General features: G+C 35.2%; 2 protein-coding genes across 3 annotated transcripts; both read left to right on the forward strand.

Moving 5' to 3' along the window:
* The first annotated feature begins 34 nt into the window (after positions 1-34).
* On the forward strand, positions 35-5,826 carry LOC134670333 (putative inorganic phosphate cotransporter). 2 transcript variants are annotated; one of them, XM_063528134.1, is made up of 11 exons: positions 35-165; positions 469-791; positions 933-1,112; positions 1,524-1,662; positions 1,890-2,107; positions 2,236-2,385; positions 2,731-2,863; positions 3,367-3,485; positions 3,890-4,009; positions 4,573-4,696; positions 5,767-5,826. In XM_063528134.1, the coding sequence occupies exons 1-11, from the start codon at positions 102-104 to the stop codon at positions 5,796-5,798; spliced, it is 1,602 nt and encodes a 533-aa protein (XP_063384204.1). In that variant the 5' UTR covers positions 35-101; the 3' UTR covers positions 5,799-5,826. The 2 variants fall into 2 exon arrangements, with proteins under 2 accessions (XP_063384204.1, XP_063384205.1); XM_063528135.1 differs by lacking the exon at positions 2,236-2,385.
* A 6,220-nt stretch (positions 5,827-12,046) lies between these two features.
* Positions 12,047-12,986, forward strand: LOC134669892 (3-hydroxyisobutyryl-CoA hydrolase, mitochondrial-like). Its single transcript, XM_063527509.1, has 2 exons — positions 12,047-12,188; positions 12,478-12,986. Exons 1-2 carry the CDS (start codon positions 12,047-12,049, stop codon positions 12,984-12,986), a joined length of 651 nt encoding a protein of 216 aa, XP_063383579.1.
* The last annotated feature ends 4,965 nt before the right edge of the window (positions 12,987-17,951 follow it).

Genomic DNA, 17,951 nt, shown 5'->3' on the forward strand with positions numbered 1-17,951 from the left:
ATCTTACCACCTCATTTTAACTTGTTGCATAGAGGCCTGCTAGCAGGCAGCATTATTGTTATAAAATTAATGTTATTATTTAGATATTACGTACTGACATAATGAAGGAAAGTGAACGGGAAAGTGAATATCAAAAGGTGCCGACCAGAGAACTTATTAATGATAGTAAGTACATTATGAAGATACCAAATAAGAGGACAGTAAAGTTACCCTTAGAATAAGAATAAGAATAACATTTATTTAAAAAACCTTGTTAACAATAAATATCAATATCCTGTCCCACACTAGGCTATGCCTGTGACGTGGCAGCCGGATTCACAATTCGTAGGTTAAAGGTTTAAAAAAAACTAATCTAATAGATAATAGCTAATTATTCACTCCTTTTTTGGGGTTTTAGGAAGAGGTACGTGGTTATTACCATGGTCTAAAATAGACACTAGTTAAATATTACATCTTTGTTTATTGCAGATATTCCAGAGATACCTCTGTCTTACGGTTATGGAATTAGACATGTACAAGTTGCACTGTTACTGCTCAGCTTGACAGTGGCTTATACGGCACGAGCACATATGGGTCTAACTGTAGTTGCCATGTCTAAAACACCACGTAATGCCATTAATAATTCTAGTGGTTTCATAAATGAAAGGATTTACAATAATACAGTTGATATCAGTGACGTGAAAGAAGAAAACAATAATGGAACAAACTCATTGGAATCTGAAATAAATGGAACTATTTCAAAACTAAGCAAGGACAATGAAACATCTGAAAGTATTTGGGATGTTTATATGGTACAATTACCTTTAATTTTGATATTTTAGGATTTTGTTGTATTTTCTATTATTCACTCCGAAATCTGTTATTCATTCATAGTTATACCTAAATTGGATTCAAAACCTTGGTACCTATTCAAATTCTTGTATTATTTACAGACTTATGAATGGCCAAAATCAATTCAAGAGTTGATTTTAGACTCATTTTTCTTAGGTTACTTTCTCATGATGTTTCCTATGGGAATGGTTGCCCAACGTTTTGGAGGGAAGATACCTCTGCAAGTATGCATGCTAGTTAACGGAGTAGTTTCCCTTATGACTCCTTCAGTGGCTGCATGGGTAAGACATTTTTATTGTATCATTGTAATAGTTTTGTATGTTTAGTTTATTATTAATAATCATATTTCATATTTTTTCTTAAATGTCAACGTTGTTACCGGCCTAAAATTTGCAATCAATATTTTTTTAATAATTTAACTATGAGAAACAAACATAAAATAAGTAGTTCACCAGTATAATTGGATATGTTTAATATTATTTATAGTATACTGAAGGTGAATTAATGAAATTAAATGATATAAAACTTGAAATACGAGTAAACAAATGAATATCAATAATTATTATTCATGTAATACTACTTACTGGCAGATAGTGTATGAACCTTAACGATATTTATATTGAAGATTTTGGAACCACAATAAACAAAACGGGGGTCGTATAGGTAACATAAGTTTGGTTTCAATATTTTAGGGAGGATGGAAAGCAGTATGCTCCTGCCGGGTGATACAAGGACTAAGTCAAGCAGGAGTGTACCCTAGCATACAGACTGTACTATCTAAATGGGCGCCAGCGAGTGAACGAGGCAGATTTGCCAGCTATATATATTCAGGTGCAAAATATATGAAATGATTAAATAAGATGACCTGGAAGTTCTCAAGGTTTTTTATTGTTGAGGAGTGCAAACATGGCTAGATGTTATGAAAATTGGACGAGGCCTTTAAAATTCTTCGGTTTCTAATAATCTCAGCAGCAGGCATACACAACAAATATGCTTTGAATGGTTTATAATTAAAACTATACCAACAGTGGTAAAATTTTGTTATCATTGCATTCCAGGTTCGACAATAGGCACAGTTATAGCATTCCAATCAAGTGGAGCATTATCATCTAGTAAGGCGGGATGGCCTGCCACGTTTTGGTTTTTCGGATCCGTGTGCATTGCGGCTTTTATACTCCTAACTATGTTTTCTGCTAATTCCCCAACCGAACACAAAAATATAAGTGAAGAAGAGAAAACCTTCATTTTAGGAAGAATTGATGATGGTATAAAAAAGGTTAGTTTTGATGGATATTGTACAATTTTTATATAATGTATTTTTTACGTAAATACATACTTGTCAGTAGAAAAATCAAACTATTTTTAAAATTGCTGTTTATTTATATGCCACTCGTTGTATTTCAGAGGATGACAATTCCATGGAAGCATATTCTGACTTCAAAGCACGTTTGGGGAGCATTTGCAGCACACGTAGCTTCTGGAGTCTGTTTCGTCTTTTTCTTGACTCAAACACCGGCTTACATGTTCTACATACTCGGTTTTAACATTAAAAACGTACGTATAAGTTTCATATTAAAAACGTAATAAATAGTAGGATATTGTCAAGAATAATCCTGTTTCTGGAGTTGCAACATTTTTACACATTGTTTTGCTCTAATAGTTAAAATTTAATGTATTAAATTCCACATTGTCAATATTGATCGAGACCAAGATAAGTCTGCAATGATTTTGATAGCACACGCAGTGCTAGTGTTATTTGTAACGTCAAACTTCTATAAAACTATGACGTCTAAATAACACTTGCACTCCATGTGCGTTGCAGACTTATCTTGGTCAAACTAGTTTTTACTAGAGTTGGTTTTATTTTTAAAAAACCAACTCGTGACATTTATTTTTCAGAGCGGCATTTTGTCATCCTTACCCTATATCGCAAGTATTATCTTATCTGTAGTCTACGGGGTAGTGTCCGACTATTGTACCAACAGAGGCATCGTTACTTTAAAGACAGCAAGGATCGCATCCAACAGTATTGGTATGTTGTTCTAAGATGTTGAACCCAAAAATAATTATTAGTCTGAACCGTCTAAGATTAAAACTTATTTTTTTCTCTCTCACTCTGAAACCAAGAAGATAGACAGGAGATAATTTTTAGGGTTCCTTGTGATATTTCTTCTTCGGGTTTACAATTTCAACACACTACAATATTAATAATCCTTTTCAAAATATGCAGCAATTTTCATATTGACAGTCAGCTGGTCCACAAATAATTTTAGATCACTACTACTAGGTAACTACTTACTAACTAAGATCAATGAGTGCATAAGAACTCTTGCTGTTACATATTCCTCTTACAGAAGTAGAGCAGAAGGAGTTAAGCTCTTCGTTTCTGACTATGTATGATCGACATACATTATACAAACACGAGAGTTCTTGCTCTTGATGGTCTTCACCAAATTGATCTAACAGCCATACTGTACCTACACCCGCTTGCCGAATATATTTTTTTCCATTTTATTAAATTTTTTCCTTGTACAGCACAAATCGGACCAGCACTTTGCCTTGTGGCAGTGTCGTTCACTGAAAACAGTACATTCGCCGTTATTTTGCTTGTTCTTGGAGTTGGACTGCTTGCCGGTGTCCACGTCGGTTGGATGGTAAGCATCAATATTTTTTTAACTTTCTTGGATCGTTGCTACATTACACGCTTACTTTTATTGCTTCCTTGACTTTATAGGTATGCGTTTATTAAAATATTATTTATAAAGAATATCATATTCTTCTCCCTTCCTGCCCTTATCCCACGTTATGTGGGGTCGCCACAATATGTTTTTCTCTTCCATTCTCCTCTCTATCCTTCGTCACCTCAGCACTCACTCCTTTCTTTCTCATAATTATCTTCTTACACACAATTCATCCATCGTTTTTTGGGCCAACCATCCGCTTTCCGTTCATCAATCAACATTTATTCCTAACGTTTGAACATTCATAATTGAATAATTATCATATTTTACACAATCTGATTATTTCGTATTTTTAATTGTATTTCAATCAATTCTAGTTGAACTACATAGACCTATCTCCAAACTTCAGTGGATCACTAATGGCACTAGGAAACACACTGACATCGTTCGCTTCTCTCTCGCAGCCAATATTAATCTCAAACATCGTCACCGACGTGGTAAGTGTGATATTTGATAAATGTTTCATATGAAATGTCAAGACATATTCACTTTTATTTATGTATTTAGAAGACATGTCCTTAATATTTGGTAAATGGTGTACCAAAAAGAATGCAAGATTTTAATTTGCCGCCATTATTGCATTTTAGTGCTGGCAACCCTAAAATACAAGTATTTGACAGCTGAATGTTTAGGGTTTGTAAAAATAGTGGGTTATACGACAAGCCGTTCAAATGGCAACATCGAATCAGCCGAATTTGTGCAAAATGGTCACGGAAAATGTTGATGAAAGAGTGGCTAATATGTAGCAAAGCCGTGGAGACCATTTGCTCGACGTGTTATTCCACGCATTAATATATTTAGTGTATTTAATGATATGATATTATCAATAAATAATATTATAACACAAAAATAATTGTTTTCCATTAAATTTAAATCTTGCGTTATTTTTGGGACATTATTTATAACTGAGTTATGCTTACATACTACTAGTAGATTGATATAAGATAAAAGTTTCAGTGGTTATGAGGTTATGAAGTCTAACCTAATATATTTTTTGCAGAAAAACCGCTTTCAGTGGCGTATTATGATGTTTCTTATGGCTACTATCATCTTCATTACTAACGGAGTGTTTGCTTGGTTTATGTCAACGGAAATTCAGCCTTGGGACCAAATTGATTCCAAAGGTAAGATAGAACTTTGTTGTTTCTACAAATGAAGATTGTCCAATATTTATGATATAGGGTACATCGCCAATTATTAGCCAGTTTTCAATTACTGGCCACCTATACTAAAATGAATTCTGTGTATAGGTGAATAGAACTCATTTTTGTAAGAGGCGGCCAGTTATTGAACGAGTGGGTTGTGGATAACTTTCAGTTACTGGCCATTTTCCTTATACTGAAAATGAGTTTTATTTATCTGTAAATAGAATTCATTTTTGGAATAGATGGCCAGTAATTGAAAACTGGCTAATAATTGGATTTTCGTACCTTATATACTAAAATGAACTTTGTTCACCTATAAATAGAAATCAAATTAAGTGGCCAGTAATTGGGGGGTGGCTAGTAATTGGCGATGTACCCTACTCCAGACATAGCGCCTGCTCTAGCCAGTTACTAAGAAAGGTGTCTAGGTCGTCCCGCCATCTCCGTCTGGGCCTGCCGCGTCCGAACTAGCTACTTAAATGACATAATATTTACAGTACATATATTATGGTGATACTTTACTGCCCTAGGGCGGGATTAAGGATAATACGTGCCTATGTCAAAATTTTAAAAGCCATGTACTGTAAAACGTTGTACAATACACGTGCAAAAACGTAATTCGCAACTAGTGTCGATTAAAAACACTTCCCTTCAGCCGTGTTTCGATTTATCGCCACTCGTTGCAAATTTCCTACTTTTCGCACTTGTATCGTAATATTCGTAATGTACTATTACGGCCGTGCAAAATCGTGTATATATAGGTCACCAATGACCATATGAATAGGAGGTTAAGACTTCTTACATTCTTCTTGATAATTTAGATGGCTGCCGGATTCAAGAAACGTTATATTTATCTAGTAATTGTCTCAACTTAATTTGAGTGATAGCATAGTTTTGTTAAGTTTAATAAAGACATCACGATAACACTTTTGTGAACTTGTGATATTTATGTCTGCGGCAGATCGTAAGATACTTCATATATGGAGTACCCATGGGAACTAATTGAGTAAATCATATTTCTATGAGTAATAAAATTTGTTTGTTTTCAGAAACCAGTGACACGGAAAAAAATAATCAATAATTATTAATAAAATCGGTATATAAAGGCATATTTGACACGTTTTATCAGTGATTCACCTACATCCAATTCGATGTCGCTTTCTGTCGAGTTAATGCACTAGTTTCTATAAAAATCCCCAAGTCACTATAATAAATCAAGATTTCCCACTATTTTTCCAGGACAGTAAAATTACTGACTTAATGACATAAGGACCAAATAAAAATTAAAATAAAATGAATGAATGGGAATCAAATAAGTAAAAACAAGTTTACAATATATCGGTCCAGCGATCACTGAATTCGAATCCCCGATTTTTTACGAAATGTCCGAAGTTCATAAAAACAAAGATTTCGACGATTTAAAACCTCTCCCATTCTGAAATTGAATTATATCGGACATATTTATGCATTTCAAATAACATTCATGCCGCATTTCCATTCCCGATTGAAAACTAGAATAAAATAAAAGTTATCGAAGATATCTTTTGGAATTTTTCCCACAATAGAACGACAAACAATGCACAAACTTAGTGAAGCCTTAATATAACTGCCAAGCCTTTGTAGGAGCCCGAAGGCAATCGAATTAATTTCCATTTTAAGTGCTAAGAGACTGCAAAATCGACAAAGAGTTGAGATTGGTGGAAAACAAAAGAATCGCTGAAAGCCGCTTCGACCACGATGAAACCACAATACAAGTTAAGCTTGGGAAGACATTATGTTTTATTTTTACAAACTTTTATTGGAATCCTATTTAGTTATACATCCTAAATCAATGTTTATGCATATACATGTATGCATGTATGTATGTATGCTAGTATGTATTTTATTACATAATATTTTTTATGTATTTTTGACTTGACAATACGTTATAGATAGTTTACCTTTTCTAAATATTACTGTAAACGTATGTTTGTCTATCCGACCTGACTGGAGTTTTCCTCTCATCTACTCGAAGGCTAGCTGGAAGAGATTCCTTATAGGGATAAGTTCGCCTTTGTACTTCCATTGCTGTAAATTATTTTTGTAAACCTGTGTTGTGTACAATAAAGTGATCACTGCTACTACTAGATATATAATACTAGCGACCCACCCCGGCTTTAGCTTTGCACGGGTTACACAAAACCTTAACAAATTATAAACCTAAACCTTCCTCAAGAATCACTCTATTGATAGGTGAAAACAGCTTGAAAATCCGTTCAGTAGTGTTTGAGTTTATCACGAACATATAAACAGACAGACGAGGCGGGAGACTGTTCTACGGTGTAGTGATATACCTAAAGAAAAACACGTTATTCCAAAATGAAATTAAATTAGTACTTTATGCTGTTAAATAAACCTTCATTATCGATGTAACTTTTAATAAAATTACGCACATTTAATGCTTCTACGTTTTCTTAACTATCTGGCAAGAACAAGCACAATATAAGAAGAAAGAAGAAGAAGAAGAAATACATTTATTTAACATCTGGGTATAGAATAACACACAGAACAAGTTACATAAACTACTTAGATGCTAAACAGGATCCCCACTCAGCATAATGCCACGGCAAGCCATGACGCTGATTTTCAGTGGGTACCTGACTTAAAACTAATCTACATCTAAACTAAAACTAGACGAGTGACAACACGCACTTCAACACACTACTACACTTACACTAAACTACACTTATCACACTTATTACACTTGCGTATACTTGAACTAAAATCCATGAACTTTTATAACCCCAGTTCACACCAACTTACTGCTTACTAACGGTGCTATCAAAGAGGCTCCTGGGAAAAGCTACAGCTGCTGATCTAATGCAACTCTTCACTTCATAGTTGCCTATCGACTATTCTAAAGGCTCACGCTAGACCGGGCCGTGCCCGGGCATAGGCGTCCGACATATCATTTTCTATGGATATTGAAATAGACATCTATTAGATATCTTTTAGACATCACCAAGATACGATAACGATATGTTTAAGATTTAACTTGTCTAATTTGACATTTGCGCGATCCTGGAGATACTCTTGAACGATTTCCACAGGATATGACTTAGAGATCCAATTCACATCTAATAGATATCTTGCTTATCTAACGCAAAAGTGACATTGGTTGCCCGAATTGCGCTGCAAAAGAGAACTAGTTGATATCTAAACTATAACGTATCTAATCTAGAATGGATCTAGTACGTGTCGTCTCTTGTGAATATCTTGAAGTTCGAATACGGCAGTATGACGGCTGATCGGTGATCACGTGGTGCTTTACACGGTAGACCGTGAGTCATCTTTAAGCTTAAGACGAAACAGGAGCTGAGTTTTAAATATTTTAGGTAAATATACCCGTCTCGCTAACGGAAGCGGCTCCTAAAACTAGTGCGATAAGGACAAGGCGAAAAATCCTGCGTAAAAATCTCAAAAATCGAGGTTTCGTACTCGACTGTTTCCTCCTCCAAAACATAACCAATCGTAAGCTTTGGAAATGATTATGAAATTATCTGTGTCGGACCGTTTTGCTTTTATGGTTAATTGATATCAGTTTTGAATACATACTACGCCTCTCATTGCGACATAGTCAATGAGGCCATTTTGGCCTTAAAAAAGTAAAACGGTCCGACACAGATATTGACAGTATTAATCTGTGTTGAAAAAATCATTGCTCTAGCATCAAAACCCACGGAGGAAACAGTAGAGTACGTTTGTATGGAGAAATGACCACTCCTGTTGGCTCTTAACACAAATAAGAGGCATACACGTAGCCTACGAATATAGGGACTACGTTTGTCCCATGGAGGGGTTATCCGCAGATGGTCTAGAACGCAAAATGATAGAATGAAATGACTAGTGTGTTGTTTTGCCTAAATCGCAATTAGTCTACATAGCAAACTGTTTAGAACGCAAAATGCCCGAATTATTTTTTCCGTTTTATCTTAACTTTATAGCGATGTCGACGGAGCCCCGTTTCCGCGGGGCTCCTATATTTTGCTGTTTGGCCTTCGGCCATTTGAAGATACCTAACGAACCTAACCTACCTATGTAAAATGTGGTGATATAAAAAGAGGGGATTTTGCGTTCTAGACCGTTTGCGATGTAGACTAATTGCGATTTAGGCAAAACAACACACTAGTCGTTTTGCGTTCTAGACCATCTGCGGATAACCCGTATGGAGAACCGGTCGTCTACTATAAATAACAAATTCTTAGCGCTGAGGACTAATAATCACACCTCGGAATTTTTATTGCATGATAGAATGAAAGAAAACTACGGAGTCGATATTAAGCTAAAATACCTCTGTATATTTCATTTCATTTCATTTATTTATTGCAATCATGTTCGTTACATACAGATGTTAAATAAAATAAAGTCAGTACATAATACCCTGTTAGGGCACAGCAAATTTTCTTAAATACTAAATTAACAAAATATTTACATTTGTATAAATATCTTACATATTAATAGAAAATTACATAATTACTTAATCTTACTTACTCATATTTAACTATGTATGGTAATATTTATGTATGTATACAATATATGTTTTTTATTATTTGTTTTATTTTCGCAAGCACCCGTTAACATGAATTTGTTTGGCCTTCTCATTGTCTGAAGGTTGTCAGGAAGAGATCGCTGTTTAGCGATAATTCCGCCTGTTGTTACCTACATATTTGTACCTGTTCATACTTTTATACCGTTTATTTTGTAGTGTGCAATAAAGCATTTTATTATTTCTTTATATATTTGAACTCTATTTCTCCGATTATTATTGTTATGTAAATAAATAACATTTTCCATTCTTTAAAACATGAAGTTTTCATTTAGTCAGACGAGGCTTACACCATGCATGCATATCGCCGTAATTCAATTTTGACAATATGAGCGATTCGCATAACTTACTACTTACTTACTTAGGCGAACTTTTTTTATTTAGAAGGTTTCTTAATTAATACAATACTTTCAATCTAGAGAAACATCATTTGGTTAACTCTGCTACGTATTTTTGAAAACTTAACTGGTTGTGGTTGTCTGTATTTAAGTATACCCAGGCTTCTGGCTATTAATGAGCCTCTAATATTTAGTTGAGGGCTAGCATCTAGAATTCGAGAAATTTGAGTTTTTCTATCCAAAATCATAAAATGTTACTTAATAGGGTACTCTGTAGGTACCTAATTATCAGGGGTCGGACAAAAAGTGCGGATGACGTAAAAATGACGTAATCTTGCACACAGGATGATGTTTGAGTTTGTATTTAAACTTCCGTGTGACATGTAGTAACAAAGTAGTATTAATGAAGTAACAAAATAATCGTAAATAAATCCATGGAATTAATAATACAGGTGGTAGGGTGATGTAGTGAATAAATAAATTTCTCGAATAAATGTCTTTTAATATTGCTTACCTTCGTTGGTATATCTTGATTACAGCAAGAGCAGTATACGTGTTTGTCACGTACCTCCAAAAACGGAAAATTGCCACAATATTCGAGTAAAGATGACATTTTAGAGCGTTTTCTTATACATTAGTAAATATAAATTTTAGCTAAATATAATCGTGAAGATACAATAGCTAAACAATAACGAAGTCAATTTATTGTTCATTTGATTGACAATGTGTCAGTCAAAAACGTACTTACTCATTTCAAGTGGCGATATCATTTAATAAAGAGGTTGATAAATGATAAGTGATAATTGTTTATGAAAATCAAAAATACTATTTGAAATCATCCTATAAGTGGTTTGACGTCATCCGCACTTTTTGTACGACCCCTGATGATGAATAGAATACTTACTATAGTAATTTCTGTACAAATAGTAATGATATATATCCCAACAAAAACATAAATGTGAAATAAGAGCCAAGTTCAATATTAAGAATATGTGTCGTTGTTGACTCGCCGACAAAAGAATTGAGATCTATATGGGTGCCAAGTTCTGTGTTGTGTAGAAAATCCGGAAATTATAAAGGATTTGTCTTGGCTAGTTTTTAACAACAAACCAATTTTTTGAAAAAGTAACAGATAAATATATATTACCTATATGCCTATTCGTAAAAACTCTATAGATCTCAATTCTTTTGTCGGCGAGTCAACAACGACACATATTCTTAATATTGAACTTAATAGTTCTCATTTCACATTATGTTTTTGTTGGGATTTAATATGTAAATGTAATGAGGGGATTTTTAATAACTCATTTATTGTATAATAAGTAATAATATAAAACTAAAATTAACTACTATTAAGATAACTAAAGCTAAAAACATAAAAATACCTATCAAAATTTTGCGCCCGTGGTAGGGTACCCATCACGCAGGCAGCGTTGCCACGCTGGATTGCTATGATGGCCAATGTTATTAGTTAGGCATTAAAAATACAATTTTAATTAACGTAAAAATATGATAAAATATAGTGCAGAAACACTATCAAGAACATCTTAAACAAGTTAGGACAAAAGCGTCAACCCTAGATAGTTTGAAATTACTTCATCATAAAGCGTTAGTTCTTCCGGCAGAGGATCAAAGTAGCTGTTCACCATGGCGTCAGTGACTTCAGCAAGAGAAATAGAATTATTGGAGGTTGGATTTTTGAAAATTAAATAATGCCCGCCAGCTCGTATTATGCTATCAGTGCTATTTTATTATTTTCTTTACGATGCAAACGTGGTAACGAAATTCGTGTCCGAATTTTATGGACTCCCATGAAATGATTCTTCAGTCACGAGTATTCGTGTCTAGTTAATTGCCAGTGCAGTACCTAGTGTAAAATGTAATCTTTTCGTAAGATAGTTTAACACCAACACCTGCACCGTCTGCATCCGCTATCTTTAATTTGGGTGGTATTTCTTCGGTGGCATTGCAGAGTTTTGCATATAGTCCGTGTTTTTTAGCATTAGAAAGAACTTGGCAGAAGTATCCTTGTGGTTCCAAATCCGGCACTTTTAGCGGTAATAATTTAAAGTAAAATATATGTACTGACCATGCTACATTAGATAATTCAATAATTATTAACAATTAAAGAGCCTCATAAAAACTACACGCTTGCTTCTGCGGAGTTCTTTCTAATGCTAAAAAAAACGAACTATAGTCAAAATAAAAAGCATCACTATGGCCATTCTTAACTATAGAAAGCGCATCAGACACTTATACGGAAAATCATTATTCACAATGCTTGGCTAGACCAAAGGAATAAAGACGAGTGTCCCTAATGAACCCAAGATATTATTTGAGGAGATTGGAAACGCCGGTGTGGTTACATTGAACAAACCGAAGCGATTCAATCTGATAGAGTATAGTATGATAGCGCGGTTGTCTATCATGCTGCAGGCTTGGGAGCGGACTCAGTCTCGAATCATCATAAAAGGTGCCGGAGACAACTTCTGTGGCGGAACAGATCTCAAATGGCTTTTGGGTAGCAACGACCCTACAATAAAATCAGGTATAGCGACCCAGGCGAACAATATATATCGTGTATCTAGAAATAAGGTGCCTTATATATCCTTGTTGGATGGTATGTCGTTCGGAGCAATACTAATGCTTGGCAGTTGCTGCAAATATACAGTCGTTACGGATCGTGCAATAGTCGCCATGCCAGAGTGTCGAATCGGCTGGCTTCCCGACGGAGCCTCTCTTCATTTTATGCCACGTTTGGACAACCATTTGGGTTACTACTTGGCTTTAACTGGGGAAGCGTTTAAAAGGTAAAGATGTTGTGTTATCTGGTATAGCGACGCACTGTGTACCAAGTGCTCGCTTAGAAGATTTAAAAGTTGATTTATGTCATTGTAAAGTTGAGGATATAGAAGCCTGTTGTCACACATACAGTGAGACACTTGGAGAGTTCTCCTTAACCCCTTTCATAAAGGATATCGACTATTGTTTCTCTGCTGATACTGTAGAAGAAATTTTCGCGCGACTGACTAAAATTGACAACCCTTGGTCTAATGAGACTTTGAAATTGTTCGAACCATTATGTCCTACTTCGCTTAAGGTGGCTCTTCGCGCATTGCAACTCTGGAAGGACCTGGACCTGAAGCAGGCCTTTATCCTCGAGCACCGAGTGCTGTCTCGCTGCATCAACAGTTACAACGGGAAGGAAGGTCTAAGGTCGCTGCTGCTGGAGAGGACTGATCGGCCAAACTGGCTGCCAAAGACTGTGGCTGAGGTCAGAGATGCTATGGTGGATAGTTATTTTGAACCACTGCCGGAGGGAGAAGAACTTATGATAACTGATTAAGAATTGTAGTACTGAATTGAAATAATTATTAGCAGGGGTCGGACAAAAAGTGCGGATGACGTAAAAATGACGTAATCTTGCACACAGGATGATGTTTGAGTTTGTATTTAAACTTCCGTGTGACATGTAGTAACAAAGTAGTATTAATGAAGTAACAAAATAATCGTAAATAAATCCATGGAATTAATAATACAGGTGGTAGGGTGATGTAGTGAATAAAATAAATTTCACGAATAAATGTCTTTTAATATTGCTTACCTTCGTTGGTATATCTTGATTACAGCAAGAGCAGTATACGTGTTTGTCACGTACCTCCAAAAACGGAAAATTGCCACAATATTCGAGTAAAGATGACATTTTAGAGCGTTTTCTTATACATTAGTAAATATAAATTTTAGCTAAATATAATCGTGAAGATACAATAGCTAAACAATAACGAAGTCAATTTATTGTTCATCTGATTGACAATGTGTCAGTCAAAAACGTACTTACTCATTTCAAGTGGCGATATCGTTTAATAAAGAGGTTGATAAATGATAAGTGATAATTGTTTATGAAAATCAAAAATACTATTTGAAATCATCCTATAAGTGGTTCAATGACGTCATCCGCACTTTTTGTACGACCGCTGCTAATTATACTCGAAAATAATGTTACTAAATACCGTATGTGACCTGTAACACGAGCAAATAATTAAAACATAGATTGTACTCCTCAAACGGTGACACTTGTTCAACAACTTTTAAAAATTATGAAGTATTTAGACTCCCTATTCTTCAAAAGTCGAAGGCACAAGGCGCGGTAGGTCACCAATGCGTTGGTCAGACCTAGTCAAAAATGCATTCAATGAACCACTCCACGAATGTACAAGAAGGGCTACAGTACGGGAGGAATGGCGACGGATTGTGAAGCTTGCCACCGGCCCTGACATGACGACCACGACCACTCTGACAAGAGTGTGACGACAAAGAAGAAGAAGAAGAATTCTACATACAAAATAAATATTATCTTCAATGGACGCCATCGCCACGCCATTTCATTGTGATTGACGTTGCTTGTCAAGCCTTAAACATAACAAAATTCGCAATACATTGCGTCTTTGAATAACGTTTAAAGTGTATTAAAAATCAAACTACAAGTTATTTTTTAAAGTCGCCGAACAAATGTTGATCAGTATGAGGAGTACAGCCTACAGTTAAATTTTTTGCTCATATTACAAGCCACACCCGGTATTATTAATAGCTCGTGTTAATTTGGATAGACCAGTCTCCACAAACAGTATAATTATGTAGGTTACAACAGTATATTATGGATAGTGTTTGATTTGACGTCATTGTGGGCGACGTGTTTGATCAGATGTAGCAGCACGGTTAGCACATGATTACCCGCGGGATAACTCGCGCCGCGAGACACAGCAGTCGCCTGTCACAAATTTATAGCTTTATCTGTCAATTTCTCGATTTTGGTAGCATGAGTTCGCACATCGAGAAAAGAGTTCCACGAGAGAAAGCCATCCCGCGCGCGACTTAGCCGGGGTGGCCATTTACACATGGAACAAACTTTTTTTTTGTTGCAACACTGAATCGGTACAAAAATAATTGGAAAAAGCGTGAATAGTCAGCCTTAAAAACGGACGTCACTAGCCACGATAACTTTGTCCCGTTCTCGCAGTATTAAGATTAAGAGATAGCCAATTTTTTTTTTTAAGTTGGAAATGTCAGTGTCAAATTTTAAACAGGCACTTTTAAAAGTTTTAGAGCAACGGGGAAATTTAAACTTACTTTTATTCAAATCTTCCGTGAACAATGGCGAGTTCGACTAGCAAGAAGCGAAAAGTGTAAGTCTAATCTCAAACTTAATATTTTAGTCGTAATAGTGTTCTACCCATCGTTTTATTTTAAAGAGAATTTCTTATTTTCACAATATTAGACCTTCATTGAATTTTATGAATGCTGTTTTAGAGTTCGGAGCACGAATGTTCAAATAAAAGGGTTGGTGGACTACATGGCCGCCAACCCGCTATTCGCCGTAGGTGAATACACCAGCCCACTCGGCGCCCAAAGTATGGACGCTGAGTGGGCCAAACTCCAGGCGCTGTTGACAGAACTGGGCCCTCAAAAAAGTGTGGAGCAATGGAAGCACGTAAGTACTAAATACAAAAGTAGTTTTCCTTTCGTTTTTTATATCAAGTTCATTATATCATTTTGTATCAATATATCAAGAATCAGAGTTATAGCCAAATAACAATATTTATGTATTGTCTTTTTATAGACATGGCGTGATCTCAAAAAAAAGGCTCGAGATGAAGCAGCTCGAGCCCGGATGGCAAGAGCCAAAACAGGAAACGCTGCGTTGGTTCCTGAACCCTCCGCACTCTCCCAACAAATATTGGGCATTATTGGCCGGGAGTGTGCTGTGGGGCTCTCGGTGGAGGGAGAAACCGGTGTAGGCGAGCAAAATGTAAGTACATTTTTACACACTTTTATTTAACTTATATTATTTGTATTTAAGTAAGTTAAGGGCCATTCTAAGTTAAGAGGTAATCGCTTATATGAAAAAGTGGCACTTCATAAATGTTGATCTAATTATACAATATTTTAATTGAAACAACTCTTTTATGTATATTTGTAAGCTGACCAGTCATTGTTTTAATTTTTTACCATTTTAGAATGGTATTGAAACTCAGTGAAAGTAGGTATTTATTGTAAATGAAGTATTTACATATATAAACTATAGTAAATATACAAATAAAATTAAGTATTTCTATAAATAATTTTGAAATAAGGGGAGATACCACTTTTATAAAACAACATTGTCAAGTAAAGATGTCAATGACCAAAATGACTGACGATCGGAACAAAAAGATGACTGTTGTTAGTGTTGGATCAAATGCATTGCTATTGGGATTAAATCACAATAATTAAAATCTTAAACACAATATTTTTACATTTACATAGGTAAAGGCCAGGGTAGGAGACATAGAATTAGGGGGACAAAGTTTGACATAAATAATTTATAAATATATAAATTATTTATGTCAAACTCTATATTTGTTTTAATCTATGAAGTGTACCAAATTTAACGGATTTATGGGAATTACATCTGGATATAATTAATGATTTATTGTTGTAAAAAGGGACAGGCGGGGAGAGACTTTTTGCATGTTTGAGGTGCAATTGTGACAAAACTGAATTAATTAATTAGTTGAGATTGACTGTCTATAGAGGAAATGCAATCTTTTAAGGGAAATTACCATAATTTATTTAAAATGGTTAAATAAAGTATGGATATGTATCGTGGACACTATTAATACCTCTTAACTTAGAACGACCCTTAAGTAGGTATAATAAAAATATGAATATGTATTAAATGCTTAAACCATAATTACCTATTACCTAAGCTTAAGTTATTTATTTCATTCATAATGAGTTACCATCTCTACTATTATTATTTACAGATGGAGACTCTCATGGCTAGTCCTCAACTCCCATGCACCGAGTCTTCACCGAGACCCAGCGGTTCAGGGACCCAGGCGCAGGCGGCCACCCAGGGCACCCCGCCGCGCGCGAAGAGACGGCGCCGGCCGGCCCGCGCGCTGGATGCTGCGACCAAGCCCACCTCGCAGTTTGTAGCCGGCCAAAAGCAGCAGACGCTACACCTGAAGGTAGGCTTTGTGCACCGTGTGCAACTTATTTAGTTATTATTGAGAAGAAGTAGAAGAACAAAGAAGAAATTAAATTTATTCAGGACGCTTACACCATACAACACTTTTATTAGTGTAAAACATAAACGTCACTGAAAAGGTCTCCCCTCAGCTTGATGTCAAGTTATCTTTCACGTATCTTGACGCTGTCTTTGAATCTTATTAAAATTAAAGTTAGCCTTAAGGCATGTAAAAATCCCTAGCCAGAATTGTAAAAACAGAATCCTTAAGAGTTTCATCACGTCTGTCTATCTGTTAGTTGCTTAAACAGTATAGGTATTGTTTTTAGAAATCTATCATATGAAAGCCATTTATTTGGTTAATATTATGAAATTTGTTTCAGGAGCTGGTCACAGAACAACGAATAAAAAATATATTGCTGAAAAGGCAGTTAAAAAGAAACCGGCGGACGCCCTTCGAAAATTTAAATTTTTAATTTAGTTTTTAATTACTTATTTATTTAATTCGAATCCATATATATGTTACTGTAAAAGCCCGAAGTACGGCGAAACCTAGGATTTACCGGTAAATCCTAGTTTTTACCGGTAAATCCTAGGTTCTGCCGTACTTCGGGCTTTTACAGTGACATATAGATTAGGGAGTTTCATTTTTCCAAATTTTCGATTTTCATCTGCCTTTGCTCGAATTCTTGTTCTAACTGATAAAAAAATATTATACGTTAAAAAAAATTAAAATCGGTCTACATTTAGAGGTTGCACAACATCAACAAAGATTTTTCAAATAACCAACGACTCTACATCGGAGGGTAGAAAATGGTTTAAGCGGCTACCATCAAAGCGGAGAGTAGTGTGATACTGAACCTTCTACATATAAATAAATTTTAAAATTAGTAGTAAACTTGGATTTTGGTTACTCGATAAATGTTCTAATTAAGATTTTTCAGTTTTTCCGCCTGTTTCCAAAGGATTATCGTGTTTTAGAGGCAAAATTCAGTTTTCTCGTTCGATTTTAGTATCAGTTTATTATATTTTGTCATTTTAGAACATAGTTCATTTTCACGCAATGTATGGGGTTCTCACTCTACCTTTTCAACTTGTTCAACCTCTAAACGTTATTCGATTATTTTGAAAATTGTAATAGATAGTTTTTAGTGTGGGGAGACTCCATTGGTGAGCAAAGTCAGGAAAAATATTACAACTTCTTTATCTCCATACAAAAGTGAATCACCCTAATATAGATCCATAATTGTTATTAGTTACAACAAATATTATTTATGTTATGTTATTGTGTTATGTTATTTT

Source organism: Cydia fagiglandana, chromosome 13 (assembly GCF_963556715.1).
Source record: "Cydia fagiglandana chromosome 13, ilCydFagi1.1, whole genome shotgun sequence".
Lineage (NCBI taxonomy): Eukaryota > Metazoa > Arthropoda > Insecta > Lepidoptera > Tortricidae > Cydia > Cydia fagiglandana.

Bases quoted from the DNA above. Each gene is read 5' to 3' on its own strand.
- LOC134670333 (XM_063528134.1), top strand. From the start codon at position 102: ATGAAGGAAAGTGAACGGGAAAGTGAATATCAAAAGGTGCCGACCAGA. The intron at 1,113-1,523 runs GTAAGACATTTT...TCAATATTTTAG, and splicing joins CTCCTTCAGTGGCTGCATGG to GGAGGATGGAAAGCAGTATG. The intron at 1,663-1,889 runs GTGCAAAATATA...ATTGCATTCCAG, and splicing joins TGCCAGCTATATATATTCAG to GTTCGACAATAGGCACAGTT.
- LOC134669892 (XM_063527509.1), top strand. From the start codon at position 12,047: ATGATAGCGCGGTTGTCTATCATGCTGCAGGCTTGGGAGCGGACTCAG. The intron at 12,189-12,477 runs GTATAGCGACCC...TATCTGGTATAG, and splicing joins CGACCCTACAATAAAATCAG to CGACGCACTGTGTACCAAGT.